Source organism: Stigmatopora argus, chromosome 6, assembly GCF_051989625.1.
Source record: "Stigmatopora argus isolate UIUO_Sarg chromosome 6, RoL_Sarg_1.0, whole genome shotgun sequence".
In the NCBI taxonomy this organism is placed as follows: Eukaryota; Metazoa; Chordata; class Actinopteri; order Syngnathiformes; family Syngnathidae; genus Stigmatopora; species Stigmatopora argus.
Genome location: NC_135392.1, coordinates 10,179,860 through 10,207,647, shown reverse-complemented (window position 1 = coordinate 10,207,647; position 27,788 = coordinate 10,179,860). Strand labels below are relative to the sequence as shown.

The 27,788-nt window shown below is 39.8% G+C and overlaps 1 protein-coding gene and 1 long non-coding RNA gene across 2 annotated transcripts; one reads left to right on the top strand and one right to left on the bottom strand.

Annotated features, from left to right (window-relative positions):
- Positions 1–3: 3 nt before the first annotated feature.
- drd5a (dopamine receptor D5a) lies at positions 4–27,496 on the bottom strand. Its single transcript, XM_077603070.1, has 7 exons — positions 25,433–27,496; positions 1,969–2,124; positions 1,681–1,781; positions 757–846; positions 588–672; positions 215–280; positions 4–121 (listed from the first exon to the last, which is right to left on the bottom strand). Exon 1 carries the CDS (start codon positions 26,901–26,903, stop codon positions 25,527–25,529), a length of 1,377 nt encoding a protein of 458 aa, XP_077459196.1. The 5' UTR covers positions 26,904–27,496; the 3' UTR covers positions 4–121; positions 215–280; positions 588–672; positions 757–846; positions 1,681–1,781; positions 1,969–2,124; positions 25,433–25,526.
- On the top strand, positions 15,346–21,682 carry LOC144076038 (uncharacterized). The gene is made up of 2 exons (XR_013300715.1): positions 15,346–20,597; positions 20,806–21,682. It is a non-coding gene; the product is annotated as an uncharacterized LOC144076038 (long non-coding RNA).
- Positions 27,497–27,788: the final 292 nt, after the last annotated feature.

Genomic DNA, 27,788 nt, shown 5'->3' with positions numbered 1-27,788 from the left:
ATGTATAGTTTCAAGAACTTTTATTTTTCCACAAAAACTGGAGTTTTCAAGATTGGTTCACAATTCTTCTTGGAGTGCAATTATCCACCAGTAAATGGATGACATCCTCTTGGGTGGAAATCTGGAAGAAAAAGAAAGTCAGACAACATGTAACAATAAAAAAATTGACAAAAAAAACTAAGGTGTTTTCTATCAATATCAAAAAGATACTTACCAGGATAGCCCTTCTTCCCCTAACACCACTCAAGTGCCATCTCTCCTTTCCTCAGTCAGCATGCAACTTTAAAGCAACAGGAGGGGAAAAATGGAAATTTTACACATGTACATCTGATGACTTTGAAACTCTGGCTTGGTTTGCATTTTTTGTAAGAGGCAGAAATTCAAAAATAAGAGTCTATAACAGGGATCTCCAACTCCAGTCCTCAATAGCCCCTATCCAGTACATTTTCCATGTCTTCCAACACACCAAAATCAAATGATCAAGCTCCTAGCTTGCTGATGACTTGATCATTTGATTCCGATATGGAAAACATACTGGACTGGGGCCCTTGAGGACCAGAGTTGGAGACCTGCTCCATAACAAGTACCAGTGAGGGGACGTTGGTGTCAAAGATTGTGGCGTTCACCGTATCACCCTTTCTTTAGCGTTGATTTGGTCAACTTGGGTGGATCCTGAAGAGAAGCAAGATACAAAATGAGTAGGTTTAGTACACATGACATGAAAATAAGAAATAACCAGAAACACTTGGGTCTTACCTCATCCACAACTTCTGCCTTGACTTCTTTGGTCTTCTCGTCAATTCTGACAGCTTTCACCACCTCCACCGTCTTCGTGGCTTTAAACATCTACAAAACACCAGAGCACGATTATGAAATTGCCTATTTAACCATTTTGATGCACAAATGACCCACATTCATTTCCAATGTTATTTCATCCTGGATGAGTTTTTAGGTCAATCATTGCAAATCCATTCATTTAAAAAACTATCCCAAAAAGTCATCATTGCTTCTGTTCTCTTCTTACACTGAGGAAAAATAGTTATTTATACCATATGCTTAAACTGGAGTCAAAAATTACCCCAGTGCTATGGTTGAATGAATGTCTCACTTAATGTGGTTTTGACAAAACCTAAAAATGAAAAGGTACAAGCCTGGGTTAAAGGTATAGATCAGTGGTTCTTAACCTGCGTTCGATCGAACCATAAGGGTTCAGTGGAGCCTCTGCCATGGCGGTCAAGACACATCGATTCATTATGTCTATTCACGATAACATGCCTTGACCATTACTGGCTACAGATGATCACGTGACATTGCTTGGCCAATCAGTGCTGTGAGGAATTTAATTATCTTGAATTTGAAAAAAATAAATAAATCATAGTTTATTTCACATTATAGTTAGTGTTCGGTAGGTCCAACAAGGTTAAGAAGCACTGGTATATATTCTATAAGTTCTATAAGTGTACTGTTTATTTCTTACACCTCCACTGATGGCATTTATGTGGGTGAGAGTTATCCAAGGTTTTTGCTAATAAAAATCAACACTAGATCAGAGTGTTCTTTCATTCAAATGTTGAATGCATCATAATGAAAAATAATCTAATTATGCAAAGCATTGAACACTGACATTTAATTATTACGCGGAAAGAGAAAATAGAAACTAGTATTTAAAAAACGACTCACTTTGCTGACAAACAGCTCAATATGGCGTTGGCAAGCTGGTCCTTTTTGGTCGTTTGGGCCACATTCTCGATGTTTCCCAGCAGTCTGTGCTCGTTGAGGAACTGAAACACAATGGAATGATTCCTTTTAAACATAAAGGGCTATAGGTAACGCAATGTAGCCAATTTGTTTGCAAACATTTTTTGTCTCCAACCACGTGAGGCCACATCACGACAACGAAGCATGTTCCTGTCAAAAGCACTCTTAAAATGAGAACTGGGGCTTCGAAAACCCCAAATGACAACGTACCGAATGCGCTGCATTGTCCAGTAAGAAGTTTTTCAGGTCTTTCTTCGGTAAATCGTCACTTCTGAGCTGCTCTGCAGTGCACAGCCATACTGGCTCCTGGCTCATCCGCCATTTTGAAGATGACGGTGCCCATTTGAACTCTGACCTCGGCCACGCCTATTAAAGATAGACACACACAAAATAGTTTTCTTAATAACGTGTGTTAGACAAATACACGTTATTATGAAAACAATGTAGTATTTTTGTGTCTATTTTTTTGTGCATTTTACATGTACACTTTCAGTATTGCTACATCTGAATCAATCCAACCCTTAATAACTATTTTATGGCTATAAAACCTTTACTGCAGCTACAGCTGCGACACATAAAAAACATCAATAATAACCTCATACAATTGAAATATTATTTAAGATACTTATATTTGCCTGTGCAGCTCGCCACAGATAGTTTGGTAGCACTGACTAATCCACTCTATCACTGGCCAATTGTAGTTTTTGAAAGTGATGACGTATTCCTACGCATGCGAGAAAGCATTGGTGTCGCGATCTCGAAATCTGATTGGTTTTATCAACGCTTATTTTATGCTCAGGGCCTGCAGAACTGATTGTGAAAGATTTCTGATTTCTGACCTTGGCAACAAATAATTTCCCTCAATTGTCCATCTTGCAAAATCCATGCAAAATCCATCACTGACCCTAACTATAAGGCAAATGCTTCTACCGTATCCGTGGGTTATAATTGTATTACTTTATAGTGTGTGCATAAAACAGGTTGTTGCAAGTTTATGATCCATATTCAGGTTTTTGGCGTCACTCAATAAACTTCACGGAACATTTGTGGCTGCCAACAGAAGCTCTTAAACACTCTTACAGTAATTTTCCTTCTTGTGTTTAATAGTATTTCCCAGTGTTCAAGACATAAAGTGGAAAGAGGAGGACTTGCTTCAATGCATTTTCCCTTTGATTCATTTCTTGCATTATATCCTATGACAAGCCTTCAAACAGTCCAGATTTATAGGTGGATGGTCAACAATATAACTTGTCTTCTTCCACCATACCATTAAATTGACTATCTCAGAAGTTCACATAAAGAATGTGGCCAGGCAATCCTGCCATGTAGTGAACAACCATGTGTTAAAGAACAGTCCTATTCTTCTCCAACTAAAGGTGGAATTTTCTTCTTCAGACAGCGCCATCTCAAGGTTTGAAAAGCGTCATTGTTGCATGGCCTCTTGCCACGGCATTGGTAGGGGTTTTCATACCAATGAGCAACATAACCAGTGGGTATGTTGTAGGGGAAATTAAATACTGTAACAGTGAAGCCACATCACAGTAATCATATCATCCAAACTTACCTCAGAAACACTTTCCTCTGTCAAGCTAAACACTAGTGATCATTTGCACACAGTCACCAGAGTACAATTTTTCACATTGTATCATGAAATATATTTCGGAATATTGGCAGAATCAAGTGTTGTGCAAGTAACAGTGTGTCAGTTTCTCTCTTTGCGTGTCTTCTCCTAAACCACTTTTCCGAACAATGTTTTTTTAATACACTTTAAATTTTAGATCTAATTATTAATATAATTCCTAACCTATGTGGCATACACTGGACTGCATTTGATACATTTTTGTGGACACCACCTATTTCGCAGTATAAAATGCATATCGATAGAAAAACATAGGTCATTCTATTAAATATGACATATACTTAACACAGTGACAGTCATCACATAGGCAGTTAAAAAAATGGATAAAACAAGAATACTGTAACTGCGGCCATAGAACTTAGTTGAAATGTTCAGGTTACCCCAAAAGTGGTTAACAGTTACTTCTATAAATTAGCAAATATTAGTATAAAGCATTTGATTTCTACTGCTATGCTAATTTTAGAGAAAATCGAGTTAAATCTTCTTATCACCTGCAGATATTTCATTCTTTTTTTGCTGTCCAAACAAGCAAAAACAGGAGTTCAAAGTGAAATACATAGCTTATTGTCACTCTCAATCAATGATGTTACAAAAATCCGTCCTATAGAATATTTAAAGGAGGGAGCTGCCATAATAATCATTATCACTCTATGAGATGAAGAGCAGCTGTGAGCATCTCAGGCAAGTGCAGTAATAATGTGATGTGTGACTCACTTAGTATGCAACACACAGAACCCCGCATTCTAATTTCTGCCTGGCAAGGTTTTGGGGTTGGAATACATTGAGCTGAGCACCTCAAGTAAGGAAGGGTTGACTTGAATGGCACATCATTGCATATCAGTATCTGGTTATTTGCCCATATGGGTAGACTGGCATTTTTATAAATGCAGCCCTATGGGAGCCACAAGCCAATGCAAACTTTGAGCCAGTCCTATGCCTGTATAAGGTTTGCATCATGAAGGGCTTAAGACTTTGCCCAAAAATTCGGTCAAGCTTGTCTTGTCTGAAATTACAAAACATTATTTGTTGTGAGGATAACTCTTATAAGTACAATAATGAGTCCTCAGACTTACTTGACGTGTCGAATCTTCGTCTCCCTTTACATCCTCGATGAAGAGACTAATAGACTTTTGTTTGGGGACCGAAATATGGTTTTGCTTAAGGGAATCACCTTTTCCACCTCCAAATGACTCCCTTCTCCTTCCTCTGTCCTCAGACACTTGGCGGCTCTCCAACTCGCATAACAAGCTGCAAAATGTTTGAAAGCCTGCATCCCAGAGAAGACTTTCACTCCACTTCTCAGTTTAAAACCCTAAGTGGCCCATCTTTGAATGTCGTTGGAAATCCCCCTGACATGAATATTTGACTTGCTGTCAATTTAAATAGGAGACTCTCACTGGCATTGACTGTATGGATCAGTTGACATTGAAGTCAGACTGGCACATTACAGATACACGATGAGGTCATTTAAACGACTCAATCATCTTAATGAGTGTATCATGATGTGGCATGGCCAAAATCACAATTATTGCTCCTTAAGAAAGAAAAGCGTGTGATGAGATTTCAAAACAACAAACAAATCCACTCATATAAAAGGGCAGAAAGAAGGGCACTCAATGTGTTTTTCTATTTTTGAACCAACCACCTCCTCATTCCTCAGGGGACACACACACTAACACACACACACACACTAACACACACACACACACACACACACACACACACACACACACACACACACACACACACACATATCCTGCAGATCTTCTCCGTAATCATAAAACACAATTGAACAAATTAAGGTATAAAGAAACCAAAATAAGGATAGTAATATCCATTCCCATTTAACATTGTTTGTCCCTTGTCAGCGTTGAGGAGTGCTGGAGCTAATCCCACCACACCGTAGACCGGTCACAAATCTTACAGAGACAAACAACTTTTCACAATGACGCCGCCACCGAGTGGGAATCGATCTCACGCTGCTCTTTGGCGAAGTCAGTCATTCAGTCAACATTCCAATAAAACCAAGAGTGATGGAAGAAAACTAGTGCATTCATTCTAATTAAACCTGCAGACGTGCCATTTAATGAACAATTTTATCATTAAAAAATAATGACATCCTTTAAACGACGGCCTCCTGTACGGATGCATTCTAGAAATCTGCATTTGAGATGACTCATTAGCTACTGCAGCATCTCATTTGGGATCCTACGATTACCTGCTCATGCTCTCTGCCTCGCTGTGCTGCTGTCACTTGCTCATATTTGCCAATATACGCTTAGAAATTCCCATGAAAAAAACATTCATATACTCAAAATAACATTTCATGGTGCTATAGCATTATTAGTCAAATTTAAAGTAAGCCCTTTTATGAAAAAGAGCTGTACTTGGTTGTGAAGTTCCAGAGACAATGACACATGATTGTGGGCACTCCAGATACCAAGGACTGTCCGCATTACTATACAGGCAATTAAAATGATAAATGTCCATAATGTGGCTCTTTGATGATCATGTTAAACATATTTCTGATTCAAAAGTTTTTATCCAAGCATTTACCTCACATGACACATTTGCTGACGATCACCAGAGATATTGACTCACGATTACCATCACAACCTTTTCATCATTCTTTAATAGATCAAGACGTCAGTTATGACCTTTTTTCCCAGGTCGATATATATCCCACCAGCCTCTACGTTAATAATTTACAATGATGTATTGTATGTATTGAGAGCCTTTATTGTTTTTTTAGCAATTAATTCATCACCATAATCAACCAATAAACAAACTACCTCCACTGTCTCTGTATACCTCTTCTCCTCACTTGGGTCATGTATCTCCCGGAGCCTATCTTACGTAGTGCTGGCTGACATGCCGGGTAGATGCAGGTGGCCAGCAAATCGGAAGGCAAACAGACAAGGAACAGTTGTGAGTGATTTTTTTTGTCAAGCTTTTGAAACAGCAGTCAGTCTCGACAAGATTGGTTCTAAATTTCTCTATGTCAACAGTCATACTGACATTCAACTCTATTTTGTATTCCAAACAACAAGCTAAAAGCTATGTACTCAACATGTTTATTCAATATAAGGCTTTATTTTCCATTTTATTGGGATGTGACTCATTTTTTGTGATGGTTTTGAAACAGCAGTCAGTCTCGACAAGATCGGTTCTACATTACTCTATGTCAACAGACAATGGTGAGTCACATCATTTAAATTGAAAGCCGTGTGTCGTATCTCTGAGGCACGGATACCTTCCAGGAAGAATCTATTTCAGCCACTTGTTCACATGAAACGTTCCCTTGCCTTCTTCACAAACTGAATGATTTACTCATGTATTACAGTCAATTCAATTGAATTTCATATACTTAGTTGTTGTTCATGTAAGTTGTTATCTCTGTTTTTTTAGATTAGTTTATAACCCAAAATATTACTGTATGTTGTAACTGAGAAAGATTTTCTTCTCTTAGCTAATCTGGGTCCTCTCAATGCAACACAGGGGTGCCGTGGTTTTACTCTGAGCCCATCTCAGGCTTACAACCTACACAATCTCTAAAGGTTATGGACGGAAATGTAGACAAAAAAGCAGCTTTGGTAGTGTTTAACCCTCAATGCCGCAATTGTGACATTTTAAAATGTGAATCACTGTTCTAACAACCCCCTGTGGGATTTTCAATCTCATTTAATGATTCCCAACCAGAGCGCTACGGTGCATCATGCATGGTGATAACCCTAACAGTATGGATAACTGCACAGTTTCACTTCATTTGTCTTAAAATTGTTCTTTATTCATCAAAATTACTATATATATATATATATATATATATATATATATATATATATATATATATATATATATATATATATATATATATATATATATATATATATATATATGACATATAGTGATAGGAAAACAATTCTATTATTAAATTATATCATTCTATTCATCTTAGATGAAAGAAACATGAATAAACTCATTCACATTCATACAAATGAATAAAACATAGCATCTAATGGGTATGTTATTTTTAGGGATTAATCAAACGGGCAGATTTCACATTCAGTGAGTGCAGATTTCACATTCAGTGAGTAAATCTTTTTTTCTGATTTTAGTGTTCATATCTTCTGGCATTTTTTGTTTTGTAGTGTGCCATGAGACATTTCTAATATTAAATAGGGTCCTTCCGTGATGAATAATAAATAAACAGGAATGTAAGTAAACTAGATGAGGTAGAAAAAATTATTATTTTTATTATTCTGACAGTAAACAAAATAATTCCAGTAGGGAATGAAAAAATATTTTATCTTTCTGGTGCTAAAGAAGGGTTTAGGAATGACTCAGAAAATATGACCAATATACAATACAGTAAACGTCTCTCATTCCATTTCTTAGCTCCCACTGTTCTACCCTCTTGATCAAAAGGTAATAAATGAGTCCATCAAGCTTCACCTTGCTCTCTCAAGGTGATGTGAAATTACAATAATATTTATCATTATTATTATTATGGTGCAATTTTCCCATCACTAGGCAAATATCCTTTTTTTACTCCTGACATGTACAATCACAGTAGAAAATCTTTTGAATTATACTTTCACTGAGCTGCCAGTCACGTATTACTGCATCAAATAAATATTTGAAATACTGTCAGAAAAATGTAAAGATTTCCACCTGTCTTGAGAATAAAATGGAATGTTTGGGATAATTTCTAAGCCTGTCAACATTATGTATACCATAATCCTGTCGGCACCCTGGAGAATGTGCTCCTCACAAGCCATTCATATTATAATCCTAAACTTATATGTCCCATGTTGCAAGGATTTGGTGTGTAGATGGGGGTTGATCCTGTGTAATTACTGAGAGAGCCCCTAGTCAGATGGTGTGCACCAAGCCAATAATGTTAATGAGGATAAAAGAGGTAGAGTTCTGAAAACCGTGCTTGCCGATTTAGCTTTCATCCACAAATTTTAAGCTTCCTTTATATTTTGGGTATATTCTTAAATATAGTCTATTGAAACACACAGTGAACTCGCACACAATAGTATCCGCAGTGGGGACAGAGTCAAAGGCTTAGCAAATGAGGATCTATTTGTGGAATGGTTAAGAATATAATGTAGCCCACTTGCACACTAACCTTCTGTTTTGTAGCTTGAGATAATAAGCAGCTGTACAGATGGTGCACCAGGCATACTGTCATCTGAAACTTTTTCAAAAGAAGAGCCAAAAACAAAAGCGAGCTGTGACCTACATGCACTTGTCTCATTTAAAATTAACAGATGCTCTAGGTATAAGCTGCAATTTAGCAGCAGGACCAAAAAAAATTATAACATTTTTCTCTTTTCCCCCAGACAATTTTGGATAACCATTACTCCCAAAGCATCTCCCCCCCCCCAAAAAAAAATCGCCTACAGACATAGCTGAATGCTTTCTCCAAATGCATAAAACTGTTGGCTGCATAAAAAAAGTCTGTTTTTTTCCTATTTCCTCTTTAAATTGGATTACAGTACTGTCTGTACTTTGCATACTTCAGAACATTACTGCACTCCATTCCGGCTCAAATGACAAGGCCAATACCTCTGAGTAGTAAACTGCACACTTGGTTGATTGGAAATACCTCAGTGGTTATTTGGCATGGCCTTGTGCAAAATTCTCAATTTCCGAAGTCCTACAAGTTCCACCCTGCATGTCAAGATGTTACAAAATTCATTTACAAGCTCATAATGTGTTGGGAGTATTGCGGAAGAGCAAGAATGCAATCCAGCACTCATTAACCCAACCTGCACCTTTAGGGAATGGCACGAACACATGCTCTATTAAATGTTGTCTGTGTCTTGTGCAGGGAAAGGTATAATGGAAAGTGGTTTTCACTACACTGGGAGACACGTTGCCTATATGAGGACATTTTCAGAGGTAATTGTGACCTTGTGATACCTGGAACGCTTCATCACAAAAAAGATGAATGCCATTCAACCTTTTTGGCTCAGGCTGTTGTAGCAAACAATTGTGTTTCTTATAGCATTTTGATCATGTGGACATTTTGCATGGTAAAAAGTCAAGATTAAATGTGGGAGGAAACCAGAGTACCTGGAGGAAACCCACGCAGAACATGCAAACTCCACACAGGTGGACGTGGCCTGGATTTGAACCCAGGACCCCATAGCAGTGAGGCTGACGCGCTAACCACTCGCACCACCGGCCTCTGTTATACTTTTTGTTGTTGTCATGATTGGTACTCTTGTGTGGAAACAAATGATACAAATGAAAAATTAAAAACAACCTTAGACATTCTTATTCAAATTGCTGCTCAAATTACCACCAATGGTGCAGTTGTTCTGACTTCAGTGAGGGTTCAATTCCCACTCGTAGGCAGAGTGAGTGTGAAAGACTGTGATCGACCAAAGTCAGCTGGGATAGGCTCTAGCACCCCACGACCCTGACAAGGATGAGCAATGTTGAAAATGAATGAATAAACGAATGCTCAACCTTTTAATTTTTTTATTAAAAAAAAAATCTGTGGCTGAACAATGAAAAAGAATAAAAGAATAAAAGAAATGAGGCAATGATCGAGCTATTTGGGGCGTACTTTACAACACATACACAGGCTGAGAGGATACCCTCACCTTCCACCCCAATACACCCACACAAACAAACACACACCAAGAAGTGCTACTCGATATATGGCAAGGTTGTTGCTCTTGTCACAAGCAGAGCCATTTTCCGACAAGATGACAACAGCCTACTAAAACAGCACTTTACAATGGTTAGAACTGTTGAATATTGGGCTTGCTGGATACAAGCACTTTTGGCAAAAGGTATCCTAAAAATATTGGATTATGAGAACTCTCTCCTTTCAAATGCACATCAAGAACATCATGTTATTTACTTATTTGTGAGTGAAAGGTGTTGGTGTGAATGGGAGTGCCTTTGTTCCCGTTTCTAGTAACTGACTGATTAACAATTCAAGGGTGTACACCAAAATGTATTCAGCTGAGATTCAGTTCAGCCAAAAGTCAGTCAGATAGTTTGGGCAATTTTCTGGAAATGTGCAGGCACCAGAGGATGCCACAAAGCAAGCAATAAACAGCTTTCCTCACGTATTCTTGGAGAGCTAATACATATTTATGTCGGAATTGAAATTGGTCGTTACTCGAGGATTACATGTTGAACGATCGGGTGTTTCTTAGGAGAATGATGACAGGAAAAAATAATGCTTAAACAAAAAAAAAGGCAGATTTCAAGAGGCTGACATTTTGGCACAAATTTGATTTCAAATATTGCCTTTGCGCCAGATTTAATTTACAGACTGTCAGCCAGGATGTCAGAATAACAGAGCTACCTGCGGCTTATAAATGTTGTGCTCCAAGGCAATTAAAAATTGTATTGGATGCCAGAGCGGAAGTTTGAATTTGAAGGTTAATCCAAGACGACGATTGGCTTTGCCATGTTTATCATTTATACATACTGATATTGCACACAGGTTTAATATAACCTGCTCACGTTGTGTACAAAAATCTCAATTTAGCTTGCTGATATATAATATAAGAATTGTGCGTGTGAAACCTTTCATTGGGAAATGTTGACATATCTCTCTTGGGTGCAATGCCCAAGTGACCAAATGGCTGGAAAAAGTCGTTATGGGAAAAAATAAAAAAATCTTTGCCCTTGCCTGACAGCAAATAAAGACACGGAAATGCCTGAAGCATTCTGAGGATCTGTTGGATTGATGTACTATAAAGTGGGAGGGAAAAAATATGATCCAAACTGATAATTGTCTGGCCACTGCAGTTTCCAGCATGTACACATACAACAAACAGACCTCTTTTTCCCCTACACCATCCCAAGATAGGTATTGTTTGGAGGGAATATTGCTTTAGACCTAGAAGCCTCACGTGTGTGTGTGCGTGTATGACAGATTATGAATCAGGGATTTAGGCCACTGATTTCTGGGTTATAACCTAAAACCACCATTCAGCATAAAACACAGTCTGATGATTTTAAGTAACAACACAAAAATAAGTCTTATGCAACTGGATTAGAAAATTGCTCTTTTGCTTATACCCAAGAGGCAAAATAGCTTCAAATATCAACATGGGCTTTAACTCTGAGACTCATTTCTTTTAGTAGTAGTCTCTTATTCTGGTAATTTTGGAATAATAGCCTTGGGTTACTTTTTTATGTTTAGATGCTCTGCAACATAGATAGGAAATAATCCTTCTTTAAAGTGTGCCAGACTTTTCAGGAAAACGAAAGAAAGCTCATTACATCCATGCAAAAGGACTTCAACAGTGGGTCAATAAAATATTACCACTTTTTAATGAAAATGATCATTCATTTGATCCCTTTGCAGTCAAAATGGAGACCCATACTACTTTCTGTGGCAATACCTGAAGGAGAGTCTAATATGAACTGGATTTCCTTCACAGGTACTTTCCTGGATAATCCCACGATGAATGGATAACCCACTGCCTTTCTTCCGTAGACTACCTCCTGTGGGGGTATTTGACAGCAACAACCGGCAGCAGGCCATTGAGGCTTTGAAGACCAACATCCGTCAGGAAGTTCTAAGAATCTCTCTTGAGTGGCAAAGTCATCACAAACTTTAATGTGCGTGTTGCAGATGTAATCCTTACAACAATCACATTTTATTGAGAGTAATAAAAATACATGATATCTGGTTGTCTCAAAAGGCTGTTGCTCCAAGTGTATTTCTTTTCTTTTGTTTTGTTTTATCATTGTTTGGCAACAAAATGTATGAATTTCAATACTCAGTTATGATGATGATTAGGTAATTTCAGTGACTAGCGGGATTAATTTTCTTTAATCTAAGATTCAGGTTCTAAAGCAGGGGTGTCAGACTCGGGTTGGTTTACGGGCCGCGTTAACGTCAACTCGATTTCATGTGGGCCGGACCATTTTAGATATAATATTTCGATTTTTTTTTTTAACAAATGGATTAAAAGAACTGGATTAAAAGCCCCGAATATTCAGTTTTTTATAGATCTAAAACAATGTTTATTTTAGCTTTTTTTAAATATATTTTTAGATTTTACAAAATGACTTTTGAACTAAAAACAGAAAAAAATGATAAAAAAATTACAATTATTGATTTAAAAGGGGGAAAATCAGGAAATTTAATATATATCTATACTCTTCATTTTAATTTGATCCTAAAACAGAAAGTCGGCACTCATGATTCATTTTCCCGGGCCACACAAAATGATACGGCGGGCCAGATCTGGCCCCCGGGCCGCCACTTTGACACCTGTGTTCTAAGGCTTCCGAAAATGATCAGCATTTTCATGGCTATAACAAGCAGCAAATAGCATGATTTACCCTTGAAACAACATGTAGCGAAGAATCCCCTTAAGGGCAATTGGGACATCCCTATCAATGATGAGGCCATATCCAGGAAACGACTGAAAATTGCCCTGGATTTAATCAGCTTGGTCACAATGCCAGAAATAGTCAGCCAGTGATATATCTACTCCAGATGCTACCTCCAAGTGTGAAAGCCACCTGGCGACTTGTCGAGACATAAGGAAACAACCGCTATCACAAGCAAAGGTGATGAAAATAAATGTGTCAGTTGAGTTGTAGTGTTTGCCACGTCTGCTTCACATTAAAATGGACACAAATGTGATAGGATTCAGCTCACATGCTACCATAATGAGGGCAAGTGCAATAGGGAGCATATAAAAGGAAATAAATATATTTACTGTATATACCAGAGGTGGCCAAGTCCAGTCTGTTTTCCATATCTCCTTCCTCTCCCACACCTGAATCAAATGATCAACTCATCAGCAAGCTGTCCAGAAGCTTCCTACCAATCCCAATTATATGATTCAGGTGTGGTGGTGGAGGGAGGAGATATGGAAAACAGACCGGATAGGGGCTCTTGAGGACTGGAATATATAGTATATAGTATATACTAGTATATACGTATATGCAAATACAACAAGGGGGAAACTGAAGCAGCCCAAACATGAACAAACTAGTCCTAAAATCTTTGGGTCAGTAGCGGTATTGAGGGTAACAGTTCCCCAGAGAGGATCGCATTCTGCAAATGGATATCTGACGGACTGTGAAATGATAATGTTTCTCGTATTAAGTAGGCACTATATCACATATTTCTGTTTTGGTGATGTTTTACAAGAGTTCACACAGTTATTGTGTTCATTCATTTGGAAACCCTGCTATTATTCTTACTTTTCATATCCTGTTACCAGGAAGCAATATTCCAAAACGGATGTTTTTTTGCAATTCCAATTGCAAGTTACCAAGACTTTTTTTCAGACACTGTTTATATTTTTACTTCAAGAAAAACTTTTCTTACAGATACATATTAAATCGGAATCGTTTTTGACACAAGTCTGATTCCAAAAAATACAGATTATATACAAATCACCATCAAATAGCATAGGAACGAAGGAAACTTATCAGACACATCTCAAAGGTATCTGTAAACCACAAAAACATAAATAAGCCTTTGAAAATACCAGCGTATTAAGCTACCATGTCTGGCTCCAGACGACAGATTTAATGTTAAGATTGAAAGATTCATTCAGGCATACTAATTCCAAATGATCCTGTCAACTACTGACACCATGCAAAATTGGTGTGTCATGTTCATGTTCACAGACAATAAGATTGAAATGGACTTTATCAACCCAGTGTAAATGATAAAAAGACAATCAGAGTGGCAATTACACAAATTGGTACGCATGAAGGAATCTTGATATAATGATCTGAGCACTTGACATCTTAAACTGTATCAGTGATACAATTAAATAGTAACGTAACATTTGCTATGCATCTAATTTATTCAACTCCAACACACTTGGTCATGACTCAAAAAAACCAATTTGTGGGGGATTTTTCCCATTGTGAGTCCTAGAAATCTTGGCTATTAAATACAAATGTTTATATACATATTTCCTCTTTGACATTTTTACATGGCCTTTGTGCAATTTTTTACGCTATGTTAGATTGCAATTATTATAACGTTTTGCATGTAAGCTTTTTTCTTATGGGGGACGAGAAGATTGGCTATGTTGGTATTGTACAGTTGCCAATTATATTACAAATAACTAAATGGCATCACAAAATCTGGGATTCCAGTGAGATATAGTATTTTAACAAACGATGCCTTTTATTAATAAAAACTGTTTTAAATTGTGAGAACATTCATTTAAACTCAGCTTTTTTTCTTTTCAAAGGCTTTACTTTATCGGTACTTATGTGCCACATTGGTCTCAAGTTTTAGTTGTGTAATCTCATTCAAATGAAAACTCAAAATATTTTGTTAAATTCAAATGAAAAATAATAGAAAATGGGCAGACCTCACGGCCCCGTTGGCTTCAAAGCCACTGCAGTTGTACAAGTGGACTGTGGTGCTTCAGGCATTCAACTGCACCAGTTCACGCCTGGCTGTGACGATGTTTTGGCAGACTTATTCTCTCTTCCATTTTCAGGTTCGGTCTGTATCCACTGGTCCAGCAGACCACATGAACTAATCTTGTTCTTGACAGCTCCAATGCGGGTCAACGCCCAACCAGGATTAACCACCTTCCGCCTAGCCGAGAGCTGACGCTGACATGCCCGCAAATTCAGGAGAGTGAAATCACTGCTCGCCTTGAACATGGGGGGCTGTCATTGACGTGAATCCCTTGGACAATGACTGAATGTCATTTTTTTTTACTGTATGTTACTGACTTGTGTGGTAAAATAACCCACGAGGCTGAATGTGTTTAATGTTGTTTGGAAAATTCTAAAGGATTTTGTCAGTTGAGTTTTTGAACGATTGCCTACTTAACTTTTTCCTTATTAGTACTAAGAGTAATAAATTTTATTCCTGTTGTTAACATATATTCATTTAGTTCACAGAATTTGTTAAACCAGACAGAGGTCAACTATTATTCATAAAGGTCTTTCATGATTAATGGTGTGGAGTATGGAATGTATTCTTATGCTTTTTATTAGTCAATAGGTTCATTTAGTGTAGTCACTAGGATAGAATTTTGCATGGGCTAGCGGAAATTTCCGTCCGTGACACCTATGAGTTGGGGGCGCATCATCTGCATGTGATAGTATAAAACATGATTAGATCACTGTCCCGCCTTCTGTTTGTACCTATGTCACATGACCTTTGTCAATAAAACTAGTCGACCTGCTGGGGGGATTCAGGGAGTTCAAACTAGTCAGGCTGGAGGATAGACGCGCTCCTGCCGCTGGCTGCTCTGACCCCCTCCTTCAGCTGAAGCTAGATAAAACTCATCATGGCCGACTCTGTGTGCTTCCTCTAATTCGAAGTTATTGAATGTTTATCGATTAGATCCAACATTTTCTGGTGCCGAAACCCGGGAGATTCATTTCTGAATTTTCGGACCGCGGTGGACTGAAAGCCGAGAATACTGACGTCAGCTACTCTTACTTTGAAAGAGAGGGCATTTCGGTTGATCGCGGCCCGGTTGAAGAACGAACCCCCATCGGAAAAGAGGAGGCACAAGAGACGGTAAGGGGCTGTTTAAAATTAATATTTAGGACAAGGCTGGTGGGAATCCCGTTTTTCCAATCGTGAGAAAGTCGAAGAAAAACGCCTCATAAATCGGGGATAAATGCATATCGTTGGGGAGTATGTATGTCAAAAAAGAAGGTAATACACAAGGTATGCGGCGGACGTACACTTCGGCCATAAGTGACGTTCGTAAGGCAAGCTGGTGACGCGGCTTTAACCTAGGGGGTGAAATAGTCCCTCGGTAAAGGATTTCTGGAGATTGTCAAAAATAAAGCTTCCAAAAATACTGCACCCGATGAGTAAGAAAGCGCTCGATTAAAAAGTATAGTACTACTATTATATAAACCAGAAGCGTTTGTTAAGAACCGGAAGTAGGCCGTGACGCGCTTTATGTCGCGCTTGGTATGCGCTCATGAATCGAGAGGATTGAAGAGAATAACGGTTAAAAAGACGGCGTAGACGGATAAATAGGATAATAAAAGATAAGTATTAAAGAGATAATAAATTAGATGGGACGTCCCTCAAGAATCGCCATAAAATATCGCCTTAAATGTATTAATAGCGTAACATGTGACCATTGTTTAAAAAAAAAAAACGTTCAAACAAAGGGACGTGAAGTAAGAAGATGTGAAATTCATGCTGAGAGATTTTCCTGTTCATTGAAGAATGAAACAAAACCATGGTTAACATGCTTGTGAAGATTTTGGACAGAAAGGATGAGGAGCTGCTTTAGGTGGTTGTCTTTCCTCAAGAAACTTTCTATCTTCATGGAGAACAAGAATGATATGTTTTTCACAAGTTCAGGTACTAGTCACACATTTCAAAGTTGGGGCCCTCCCTATGAAGATCATTGAACATGAGCTCAAGAGGTACGGCCTTTGGCAAGATGAGCTACAAAGGGAGAGAGAAGGGGGAATGAGCACATGTAAGACAGAACAAAGGACGAAAATGGCCGAATAATGTGGAGCCAGGCAAGAAGCCCACTTTACGGCCAGGCCCCCTTCACAGAAGCGGACACCCCTCACCCGACAAGCCAAGCACACCCGGTGCAAACAAAAAGAGGGGGGGGGGCTCGCCCATAGCTCTTACTGCCCATTTCACACCTGGACCCAGGAGAGAGCCCACACCAGCCCAGCCCAAGGCCCCCTCCCCCTGCACAAAGAGAGAGAGGAACCACAGCACGCAAATGCCACTGCAGGTTTGAACCTAAATCACTTGAGTCCGATTGTCTCCCCACGGAGGGGGAGGGAAGGAGAGAGAGACAGAGAGATGACAGTGTTGTAATATATTAGTGACAAATTATGGGTCCTTTATTAAACACTGATATTTATTTATATTAGGAAATGCCTAGTGAAAGGTTATTTTCCCTAAATTGTAATTGAGGTAACAGTGAGCACAGAAAATGGCTCTTATTTTAAATAAAACCGCCTTCTTAGAGCGGATAGGAATTCAGCCAGAGCTTTAACTATTGGTTTTAGATATATGACAGTGATTTGCGATTTAGACTTAAGTATTAAGAATCATCCAAATTATTAATGATATCAAACAAGAGAACAATGCAGAAATGGCATTTATCCAAATTATTAGGTAAATTTAGATAGAATAATTAATTTAGGATAGGCATGATTTCACTGAGATGGAATAAACATCATGGAATACCGTCAGTGCACGGAGGGTATTTCATTGTTTGCCCATCAGCAGGTGGAATATGCTTTGGCGTGGGTCATATTAATGACTATTAGAATATTAATGATATACGAATTGCATTAGCATCAAACAGTTGATGTCAACCAAATGACGTTAACCTATTTCTTTTGAGAATGATTAGGCTGATAAGACAGCAAAATGGAGGTAAGCTGCCAAAAAGCCCAGACGTGGGATGGCGCTCTTCACCAGTGATGAAAAATTGCAGACCACTGATTTCTGAAAATGAGTGTGAACATGAATGATTGTTTGTTTGTCTTTTTGTGTTTCTAATTGGCCGACCACCAAGATATAATCAATCGGTTAGGTATCAAGGTGGAAAATGATTTAGCAAATTGGAATCGATTTCGGAATTCGCCAATAAGCCCGTTCCAGGGATGGCAACGACAAATTATGGAAAAATATTTTGTCCAAGGAATTTTTTTATGGAAAAAGCAGCAGTACTCCAAATGTGAAAATTGAAGTGGAGAAACAAATCTGCTATGCAAAATTTAGGAGCACTGAAAAGACAGTGCTTGATACCAAATTCCAAAGTACTATTGATTTATTGTGATAATGGCATCCAAATTGTGTTAACAGAATAATTGACTGAATTGACAAAAGTTTCCATATTTCGTTCCGGAAAAATATGGAAATCCAATTTAGTGGAATGTACCAAACGCCATTATTAACTACACGATTGGAATTGGAGGATGAGGCTAATCATATGTCTGCATAAAAGAAAAAACTTTAAAGAAACGCATTAATTTTGGGTTGGCAGAGGGAGATTGCATTTCTCAACAGGAAACATGATGAGCAACCTAGGATGAGAGTGCAAATGTTCCTGACCAAACCAGCAGACATGAAAATAGCGGATCCATTTTGTGCTCTGTAAGAAGGTTCTCTCAGTTGAAACGTATGCGGAGGCAGGTAAGATAAACTTTTGACGTAATCAGACAAAATGGCAAGCACTCCAATATTGATTGGAAAGATTATTGCTCGGGGAGCAATGCTATAAGCCATGAGGAACTTTTTATATTGGTTTTATTGTCTCCATATAAAAAGCGTTTCAATTGAGACTACACCTTCTTACAGATAGTTAAAGTAAACAATTGTGACTAGATCTTCTTACATATTTTTAAAGTAAACAATTAGAGAGAAAAGAGAAACTACAATGGATAGAAATGTAACTAGATTTTAATTTTATGCCTGACTATTGAGAAATATTGATTAAGAAAGTTTTATAGGAGCTGATTGGCAAACTCCAAAGACAATGGAATGTTACATTTGATTAAAAGACTACTAGTTTGGGATATTTTGAATTTCAAACAACTGAGGTTAATATGCAACGCGATACACATTGTTAATTGAATTGGGACTTGATTAGTATGCATTTTAAAAGTAATGGGCTTTAATTGCTCTAAAAGACACAGTTATGCTAAAAATGTTGACCCTGACAAACAAGGGGTGGTTACATTTTAGTGGGTTCAATTCTTTTCAGAATTATAAATGTGTGCATTTTGTTTTTGGATATTAATTGATGTGAATCTAAACTGTTACAGAGAACGGGAAAGCTGTTTTCCTGAGGAGAAAGCAGCCTGGTTTGCTTTTTGTATTTTTCCTATTCTTAGTATTATTAGTTAATTTGTGTAATTGTAGGAAAGAGGAAAAAACAAATATGGGTTTTGATCTTAACAAGGGAACAGTGTTCAAAATAGAATATCAGCTAGCATGTTTAATTTTGACTGATAAGGTATTTAAATTTTCACAAACATAATGATGAATGTTAAGCACGTGTTAAAGACAACGACAGAACACAGCAGCATACACAACAACAAAACTGAGCCGATCTCAAGAACAGTGCAGACGAACTGTACAAAGCTAAAGGCCTACCGTGCCTACCAAAAATATATTCCATAATTGAGCCATAAATGTCTCAACAGGGGGGAGGTATGGTGAAGAGGTATAAATACCTATTTTAAAATTTTTGTAGGAACTGTTTAATTTGTTATTTTATTGATCTGTAAAGAACATGGGATCTCCAGAATCATCTGGAGTGACAATGGAGCTCATTTTTCAAACAGCATAGTGCAAAACATGGCAAAACAACTGGTAGAACTAGCTTGAGATTAACACTTTTTGAGATAGTTATTGGAAGACCATTCCAACTTCCTTTATGGGAAGATGAAGGAGAGAAACTTATCCAAAGAACATGTAAGCTGCCGTGATCTTTTTGTCTATCTTGCAGGAGGTGGTGAAGCCAGGTGACTGGATCCTGATCCGAGTCATAAAAGGAATACCTGGTTCTCTCCACGATGGGAAGACCCATTCGTGGCCCAACTCACCAACCTCCACAGCAGCAAAGATCGCTGAAAAGTCAAAGTCAATTCACAGGTGACTCTGAGTAGGCTGTAAGTCGGACGGTGTCAAAACCCTTGTCCGTGAAGAAACTCATCTGACGTCTACTCACCTGCCACGAGCACCCCTCACTTAACCCTGACCTCCCATAGACTTTGCACCTCTATACAGAAGCCACAGTGAAAGCTGTTGCCACCCACATCACAGTGACTGGACTGTCAGTGACTGCACTGTCAGTGACAACCTGGGCGTATCTGAACGCCCCGCCCACAGAGACTCGAGTTGGAAAACAAGTGCAGGAAACGTCCTGCCTCATCACTGGAAAGGCAGAGCCAAGCGGTCCGCTCTTGGATGGGGACCCAACCTACATCAACATCGGGGTTCCCCGCAGCGTACCAGATGAGTATAAGCTCGCTGACCAAATTGCACGTTCATCCCGAACAACACAGCAGCTGACGGGAGTTTAACCAAGGCCCTGGAGGGTCTTCGATCCCTCAACAGCAAGATGAAAGAACAATCTGGAGAACTACTATGAAGAAGACGTGTGGTATCCTGACAACCTGAATTCACTGGGTCTAGACGCCACACTTAAATCTGCAGTGGTGCAGATGAGATGCATTCCTTTTAAGGGGAGTGAACATAATAGTAAGAGATCAAAATCAGTGCAAAATCAGTGCAATTCAAACCACATGATGCAATCTGGGGTAGTGATGTTCCTGGTGACCATAAGTTGTGGTCCGCCCCCCCAGAAAATCATACAGTTGCTATTTTCCCAACTTGGGGTGGATAAAGTTATGCTTCGTGTAAAGACATTGAACTGTTACATGAGTGTTTATTAACCAAACTGTCATAGCCCTTAGGGATGTTGCGGGACAGAGGATGGAGGTGTGTGTGCCATGATGGGAGAACACTGCTGCACCTTCATCCCAGACGAAACCAGTCAATGCTGTTTAAATTTGCAACTCCCTCATTTGCGATTTTGTTTCTGTTCTGTATTTTTTCTGTGTGTGTAATCCCCTGTATCAAAGTTATGATTTGAAACACTATCCAGCACACGCTGGTAGCTTACAGTGACATACAGTATCACCGCATGGCAAACCATACTGGAGATTATTGCGCTTTCAAAGTGTGACGAGCCTCAGTTTGTCGAGTCGTCCGGGTAATTGTACTTGTCTTGACTTAAAAATTGTGTTCGCTCATTAAGAGGGACGCAGAGGAATTTTTCTCGAATGACGCTAAATACCTCGAGTTTTTCGCCTCTGCCTTGACAAGTGATTTTATTATTTTCCATACCCTGTTGAAAGTAACTGTTGATGATATTTGTATTCTAGAACCTGGATAGGAGGGATATAAATTGATGTCTAATGAAAATTCTTTCAAAGTAACTACAGGGGGGAAATGTGGAGTATGGAATGTATTCTTATGCTTTTTATTAGTCAATAGGTTCATTTAGTGTAGTCACTAGGATAGAATTTTGCATGGGCTAGCGGAAATTTCCGTCCGTGACACCTATGAGTTGGGGGCGCATCATCTGCATGTGATAGTATAAAACATGATTAGATCACTGTCCCGCCTTCTGTTTGTACCTATGTCACATGACCTTTGTCAATAAAACTAGTCGACCTGCTGGGGGGATTCAGGGAGTTCAAACTAGTCAGGCTGGAGGATAGACGCGCTCCTGCCGCTGGCTGCTCTGACCCCCTCCTTCAGCTGAAGCTAGATAAAACTCATCATGGCCGACTCTGTGTGCTTCCTCTAATTCGAAGTTATTGAATGTTTATCGATTAGATCCAACAAATGGGTATATTGATAATGTTTCATTCTACCTACTGGCACTCACGCCATAATTATTGTCATCTTTCATAGACCATTCTCGTCACCTTTCTGAAAGGAGTTATTTATGTCACAAATGAGGGAGATCTACTGTGTATGATTGCTGCAGGTATTACTAAATATCAGCTTCCAACATATGAGTAATATGAACTTGTAAAAGCTATATAAATGGCCTAGTGGAACAAATGTTCTTAATTCCTTACTTAGCCACAATCAGTCATCACAGCCTGATTGTCAGCCAAGAACTAATTTGAAAAGTATAATTTCCATCAAGGTGATGGATTTTTTTCTGCTGCAAGTTTATAGGTGGTCACATGCTTATTAGCAGTGACCTAGACCTCTTTATTTGCAGAGTTCTCATACTCAGCAAGACTACAGAATATTTCAACCATCTGTCGGTAGCCAGGGTATGGTTGGGGAGGGGGAAGGGAATTTTGTGTGAATCTTAGAGAATGACTTTTATACAACTTTTGATGGTCCATTTTCTATTTCAGTCGTAAGTAAGCCTTGGATAGGATAGGACCGGACAGTATAGCATAAAACAAATATTATTCTTTCATTCCTTTTCTTTGGCTTTGTCAGACTGAATACACTACACCACCAAAAATATCTACTTTCCCATTTATTCCATACCATTTGGGAATAAATGGTAAACTATTTTTGGTGGTGTGGCGTGCGGGCTGACGGGTTGTGGTGAGTGTAATGCAAACGCTATTTCCTTTGAGTCTTAATAAGTGTGGTCAACACACACATCGCCAAGTGCAAAAACCCTGTGATCGTGATGTGAATTAAATTAACTGTTGCTCTTAACAAGCACAATTAGAGAAGAATTTTCCTGCGTACTCTTTCATAAGGCAAGCCATATAGTAATCAGAATTTATGAGTACCATGTCTTAAGAAACAAGGGTTTTACAAGGTAAGAAATTCACTCGCCACAGAAGCTTTCATCCCACATTCCCATACCATTCCATCTGTAAATATAAAAAAGGACAAATACAAGCCAAAAGGTCTTCCCAAGTCAGTCATGAAAGTCAAAGTTTTCACTCAATAAGCCCCCATGCAGGAAAAAAAAGCTCAAAGAGATGTCAATCACCATTCATACCCAACTCCTTGGAGATCTCAAGGGGTAAAGGAAGCGAAAATCTCAGGTGATAGAAAACATCACATGGGGCATGCCAGGAATGGCAAAGCATACATTGAGAGCGGCTCTCTCAGAGCTCTTCAGCAAAAGAATGTGTTTTAAATGCATTTGTTCAGAGGTGTGTGTGTGTGTGTGTGTTTGTGTGTCGTGCAAGTATTGTTTGTGCAGTTATTTTTGATGAATGCGACCTGACATGTGGTGTAACCCCCAAAGCCAACCTCTATTCCTCCCCAGCCCTCCTGTCATGACTGAATAACGATGTCAAGACACCCTATTTTTATACTACAAGGACACAGACAATATATATTGTACGTACGCATGTACAGTATATATGAGAAGAGTGCCCTGCGATTGGCTGGCCACCAAATTCAAGGTGCCCCCCGCCTCGTGTCCATAGTTAGCTGGGATAAGATTCAGCACCCCCCACAACCCTAAGCGGTTCGGAAAGTGAATGAATGAATCTTTGAAAAGTAACTTGATGGGGCTTTTATCAGAAATATTACATTAATATGACACATAACAATAACTACTACATACAAAGGGAACAAGTTACATATTGCCTTAAAGGTGCTATGGAATACCACAGCAGGTAGAGTAAAGAATGTTTACTTCAACTAAATGTCATTGTTAGGCTATGGCATTTCTATTCTAGTGTAAATAAGGACCTTACATTATTGAACAGTAATCAGAATCCCATGATTTATAGCCAGATTAACACTTCGTATTTTTCAACTCTGTTAAACGCGACTTAATGTAAAAAATTGCCTCCCACGTTTCTCAGGGGATCAGCAACATGGTGGAGGTGGAAACGGTACATCCCCGCAGTGCCTCCGATTAAACCAAACAAGCTCCTAACGTGACTATTTAATCAATTTTTCATTGCAGCAACTTGGTTCTCTGATGAGAGGAAATATAGTTGTGTGAATTTCCATGAAATATAATAGTGAAAAATATTAATGTCAGAGCGGTGACATCCAGGCTCACAGCCAATATTCCTCCTTCTGTGTAAAACATTTAAACTCTGAGTCATTTCCAGAGTTCTAAAACAACATTCAGATTGCAATTAAAGTATCATGTGAATTAACAAAGAGTCTAAATTATTCTAACCAAAGTCAATTCAGCAGAAAAGTATTTCTTGGCAAGTATAGCTAGTCTGTGCCAAATGATTTAGTCGTACTTACAGTATATAGACAGGAATGTCAATATAAACCAGACGGTAATGCATAATATTTCATTCTGTTGTTAAACATACACATGGACGGCACCTCTCTCTGTTCAGCATTTTATTAGGCAAATAATGACACCATTCACTGTTTAAAGGACAGTAAGTAATATAGTACATTCAGGTCACCTATGTAATACACTGAAGGAGAAGTGCACTCATCTATTCCGGCATTTGTGACAAATGTTGCGCTAGCGCTGGGGACTCCCTCGCTTTCCATCTGTTTGATTAATGTATTAGCGCCTTGAAATCTTTGGTTATTTAGGACAGTCTGTTCAAACGGATATCCAAATGAAACACTTGTTTTGACAGTGTCCTAAAAAGTTTAATAGTTGAAGTGACAGCTACCACTGATTTAGCTGCTACATTGTTTTATTTTTTTTACACTATTATATATTGTCAAGCTTTTTGTGCAATTGGATAATACAATTAACCATCAACGCTTGCTACCAAACTGCATAAAAATCCCCGTAGGAGTCACTTGGAGAGGGTAGAGGTAAACACTTTAATACTGCATTTTGACATCATGTAAAACTATACAACAACACTTCATTCTTTGAATGAGCTATAAGGCGCTAAAATGACTGCATTGGGTTAAACTGTCTGGTTTGCACTTTCTGTAAGGCCATTTTCACACTCATAGTATAGACAAGTCAGAGCTACGAAATAGCATTAAGCAGCGAAGGGTACGTAATAGGATAGGGGACGTCAAATACGATGCTTATATTTCAATGAATACAGATTGAAAAAGTCAGAAAAACGAATCAATCGCCCAATTTATTCTGTATCAATTGTATAAATCTTCATGTTCTTGTGTTCATGCGTAGTTTTAATCTGATGGGGGAAATGAATGAGACAAAATTTGCAGAAATCACCACATCCAACAACATTGAACCTCTGAACAAATTAACACAAACATTACTTTTTTAAATGTAAATAAACACCAATTTTCTTGTCCTTTTTTCCCAGAACAACAAAATCACAGCACACTTGGTAGCAGGGTGGCTGGTTGGTGGCAGACACAGGTATTGCCTCAAGTGTCCGTGAGCAGGTCACACAGAAGTACACACACACATACACGCACACACACGTTACACTCAGGGGGTGGGGAGTATATCACTGTAGCTTTAGGACTATAGTGACTTGTCGTTGGAATGAAGTATACCCTTGATAGCTTTGGAAAACATCTTAAAAGCTTGGAAAGGGAACCAGAATGAAAAAAAACAGCCCCGTGGGAATTTTAGGGACAGAAAAGGATCAAACTGTTGATAGTGTGGACCTGACCTGCGAGGAGGAGAACAGACCAACAAAGTGGTTACTAGTACATCCAATTACGGAGAGCGGGGTCTGTAGGTGGTCGTTATTGTGGCTGCTGTGGTTAATGTAATCCATTGGGCATGAACGGAGACATCCTGTCGAGACTGATAACAGCCTCGCAGTCCTCCAAATCGCACACCGAGTTGGTGGCGTTGTCATTGTTAACAGTAAGCTGCGAGAGCCTGTCAAAAGTCTCCTCACAATCCACTACATTGGGTATCATGTTGACATAGGCGCTGGCCATCTCCTTGTGGATCATAGTATCCTGGTTATAGGACACTAACTCATTGCTGATGTTGACAGTTTCCACGGGAGTGTTGGAGCAAAAGTGGCGGCAGCCCAACAAGCTGGCGAAGGCTTTTCTAAACTCTGCGTTGAAGGCGTAAATGATGGGGTTCAAGGATGAGTTGGTCCAGCCGAACCACACAAACACATCGAAGGTGGTCTCGCTGACGCAGGGCAGACCCGCGTGCTGGTCAGTGGGCGGCTTGTCGCAGAAAGGAACCATGCAGTTGAGGACAAAGAAGGGCAGCCAGCAGAACACAAAGACCCCCATAATCACTGAGAGTGTCTTGAAGACTTTGGTTTCCCGCTTGATAGACGTCTTTAAAGTGTTGTGTTGTTGGCACTCTATTCTGCTCGACCTGCAACTTTGCGCATGTTCCGCAGCTCTCTCCAGAGAAGCTATTCTCCTAATTTGGATTTGAGCGATCCGGTATATTCGGGTGTACGTCACAATCATAATTGCTACGGGGATGTAGAAACTAATTAACGAGGAGGAGATGGCGTATTCCCTGCTCAGACTGGAGTCACAGTTCTCCTCCGTCCAGCGACCTGTGGAGGAATTGCTGGCCCCAGCCGAGACACCCCCGCTGGCTTTGTGCCAGTTGAGCTGGACCGGTATGAATGAAATGAGCACTGACAACGTCCAAGTGACGCTAATCATGACAAACGCCACTCTCGGAGTCATTTTCCTCTCGTAGCGAAAGGGACTGGAGATGGCCCAGTATCTGTCCACGCTGATGATGCAAAGGTTGAGGATGGAGGCGGTGGAGCACATAATATCAAACGCCACCCAGATGTTACAGAAAGTGCCAAACGGCCAATATCCCGCTACCTCGGCCACAGCCTTCCAGGGCATCACAAGCACGGCCACAAACAGATCCGACAGAGCCAAGGACACGATGAAGACGTTGGTCACTTTTGTCCGCAGGTGGTGGGAGCGCAGCACCGCGGAGCACACCAGGATGTTCCCCATGAGCGTCCACAGGATCAGGAGGAAGAGCAAACATCCCGTCAGGGCGCGCAAAACCACGCCGTCTCTCTCGCCGTCGCCGGTCACCTGTGACTCGGTGACGTTCCACATGGTCTCCCCGCGCGGTGCCGGCGCGGGGTCGGTCCCCTGCACCGACGACAGGTACTTCTCAGGCTTCTCCATGCGTCCGTCCAAGAGGCGCCGCAGCGCGCAGTCTTCGCGGAAGGACGGCTGCGTTCATTAAAACCGCATCGTGGCCATAGTGGAGGGTCGACGCGCGGCGGGGGTGATGGGCAAGCGCCTCCGAAGTGAGTGGCTGGAACTCGGCACGCATCGGCGAGCTCATGCTGCAGCCCCGGTCCTCTCACCCACTCACACAGCGTGAGAGTGAACGGAGGGATTCCCATGCACAATCAGTGCAACTACTGTCAGGTGCATCACGCCTCCTTTAGGCGTAGAGTTACGCACTGCGTTAGAAAGAAAAGGGGTGTGTGGAAAAGGCAACTTTGCCAGGATATGTGTCCTACCCCGATAAAGGCCGGGGAATGTTCCCCCTCCGCACAAACCACCAAAAGGGCGGTGGGGAATTGTCCATGGTGCTGAATTCGACATTGCGCTTGTTATGTACTATTGTGCGATACAAAAGTTTAATTAGGCTGCGCATATTTGGTGTCTGGACGGTGGCTTTTTGTTCCTGGTGATTTCTCGGGAGGAAACAGCATTCTAACAATGTTCATTCAATCCTTTTCAACATTCCATGACTATCCTTGTCAGAGTCGTGGGGTGCTGGAGCCTATCCCAACAGACTTTGGGGGAAAGGCTGACTATATATAGACTACACCCCAGAGTGTTCGTCAGGCGTAGGGCACACAGAGGGACAGACAAGAATTCGTACACACAATCTCAACACCACCGAGTGGGAATTGATCCCACGCTTGCCCGCACCGAAGTCAGGCAAAAGAACCACTGCACCGTCGAGCGGCATTCTCATAATGTGAAGTAGAGAATTAATAATTAATAAGAACAATAAGAACAATGGGAACAAGAGTTGAGCCCGAGTGAGCCCTA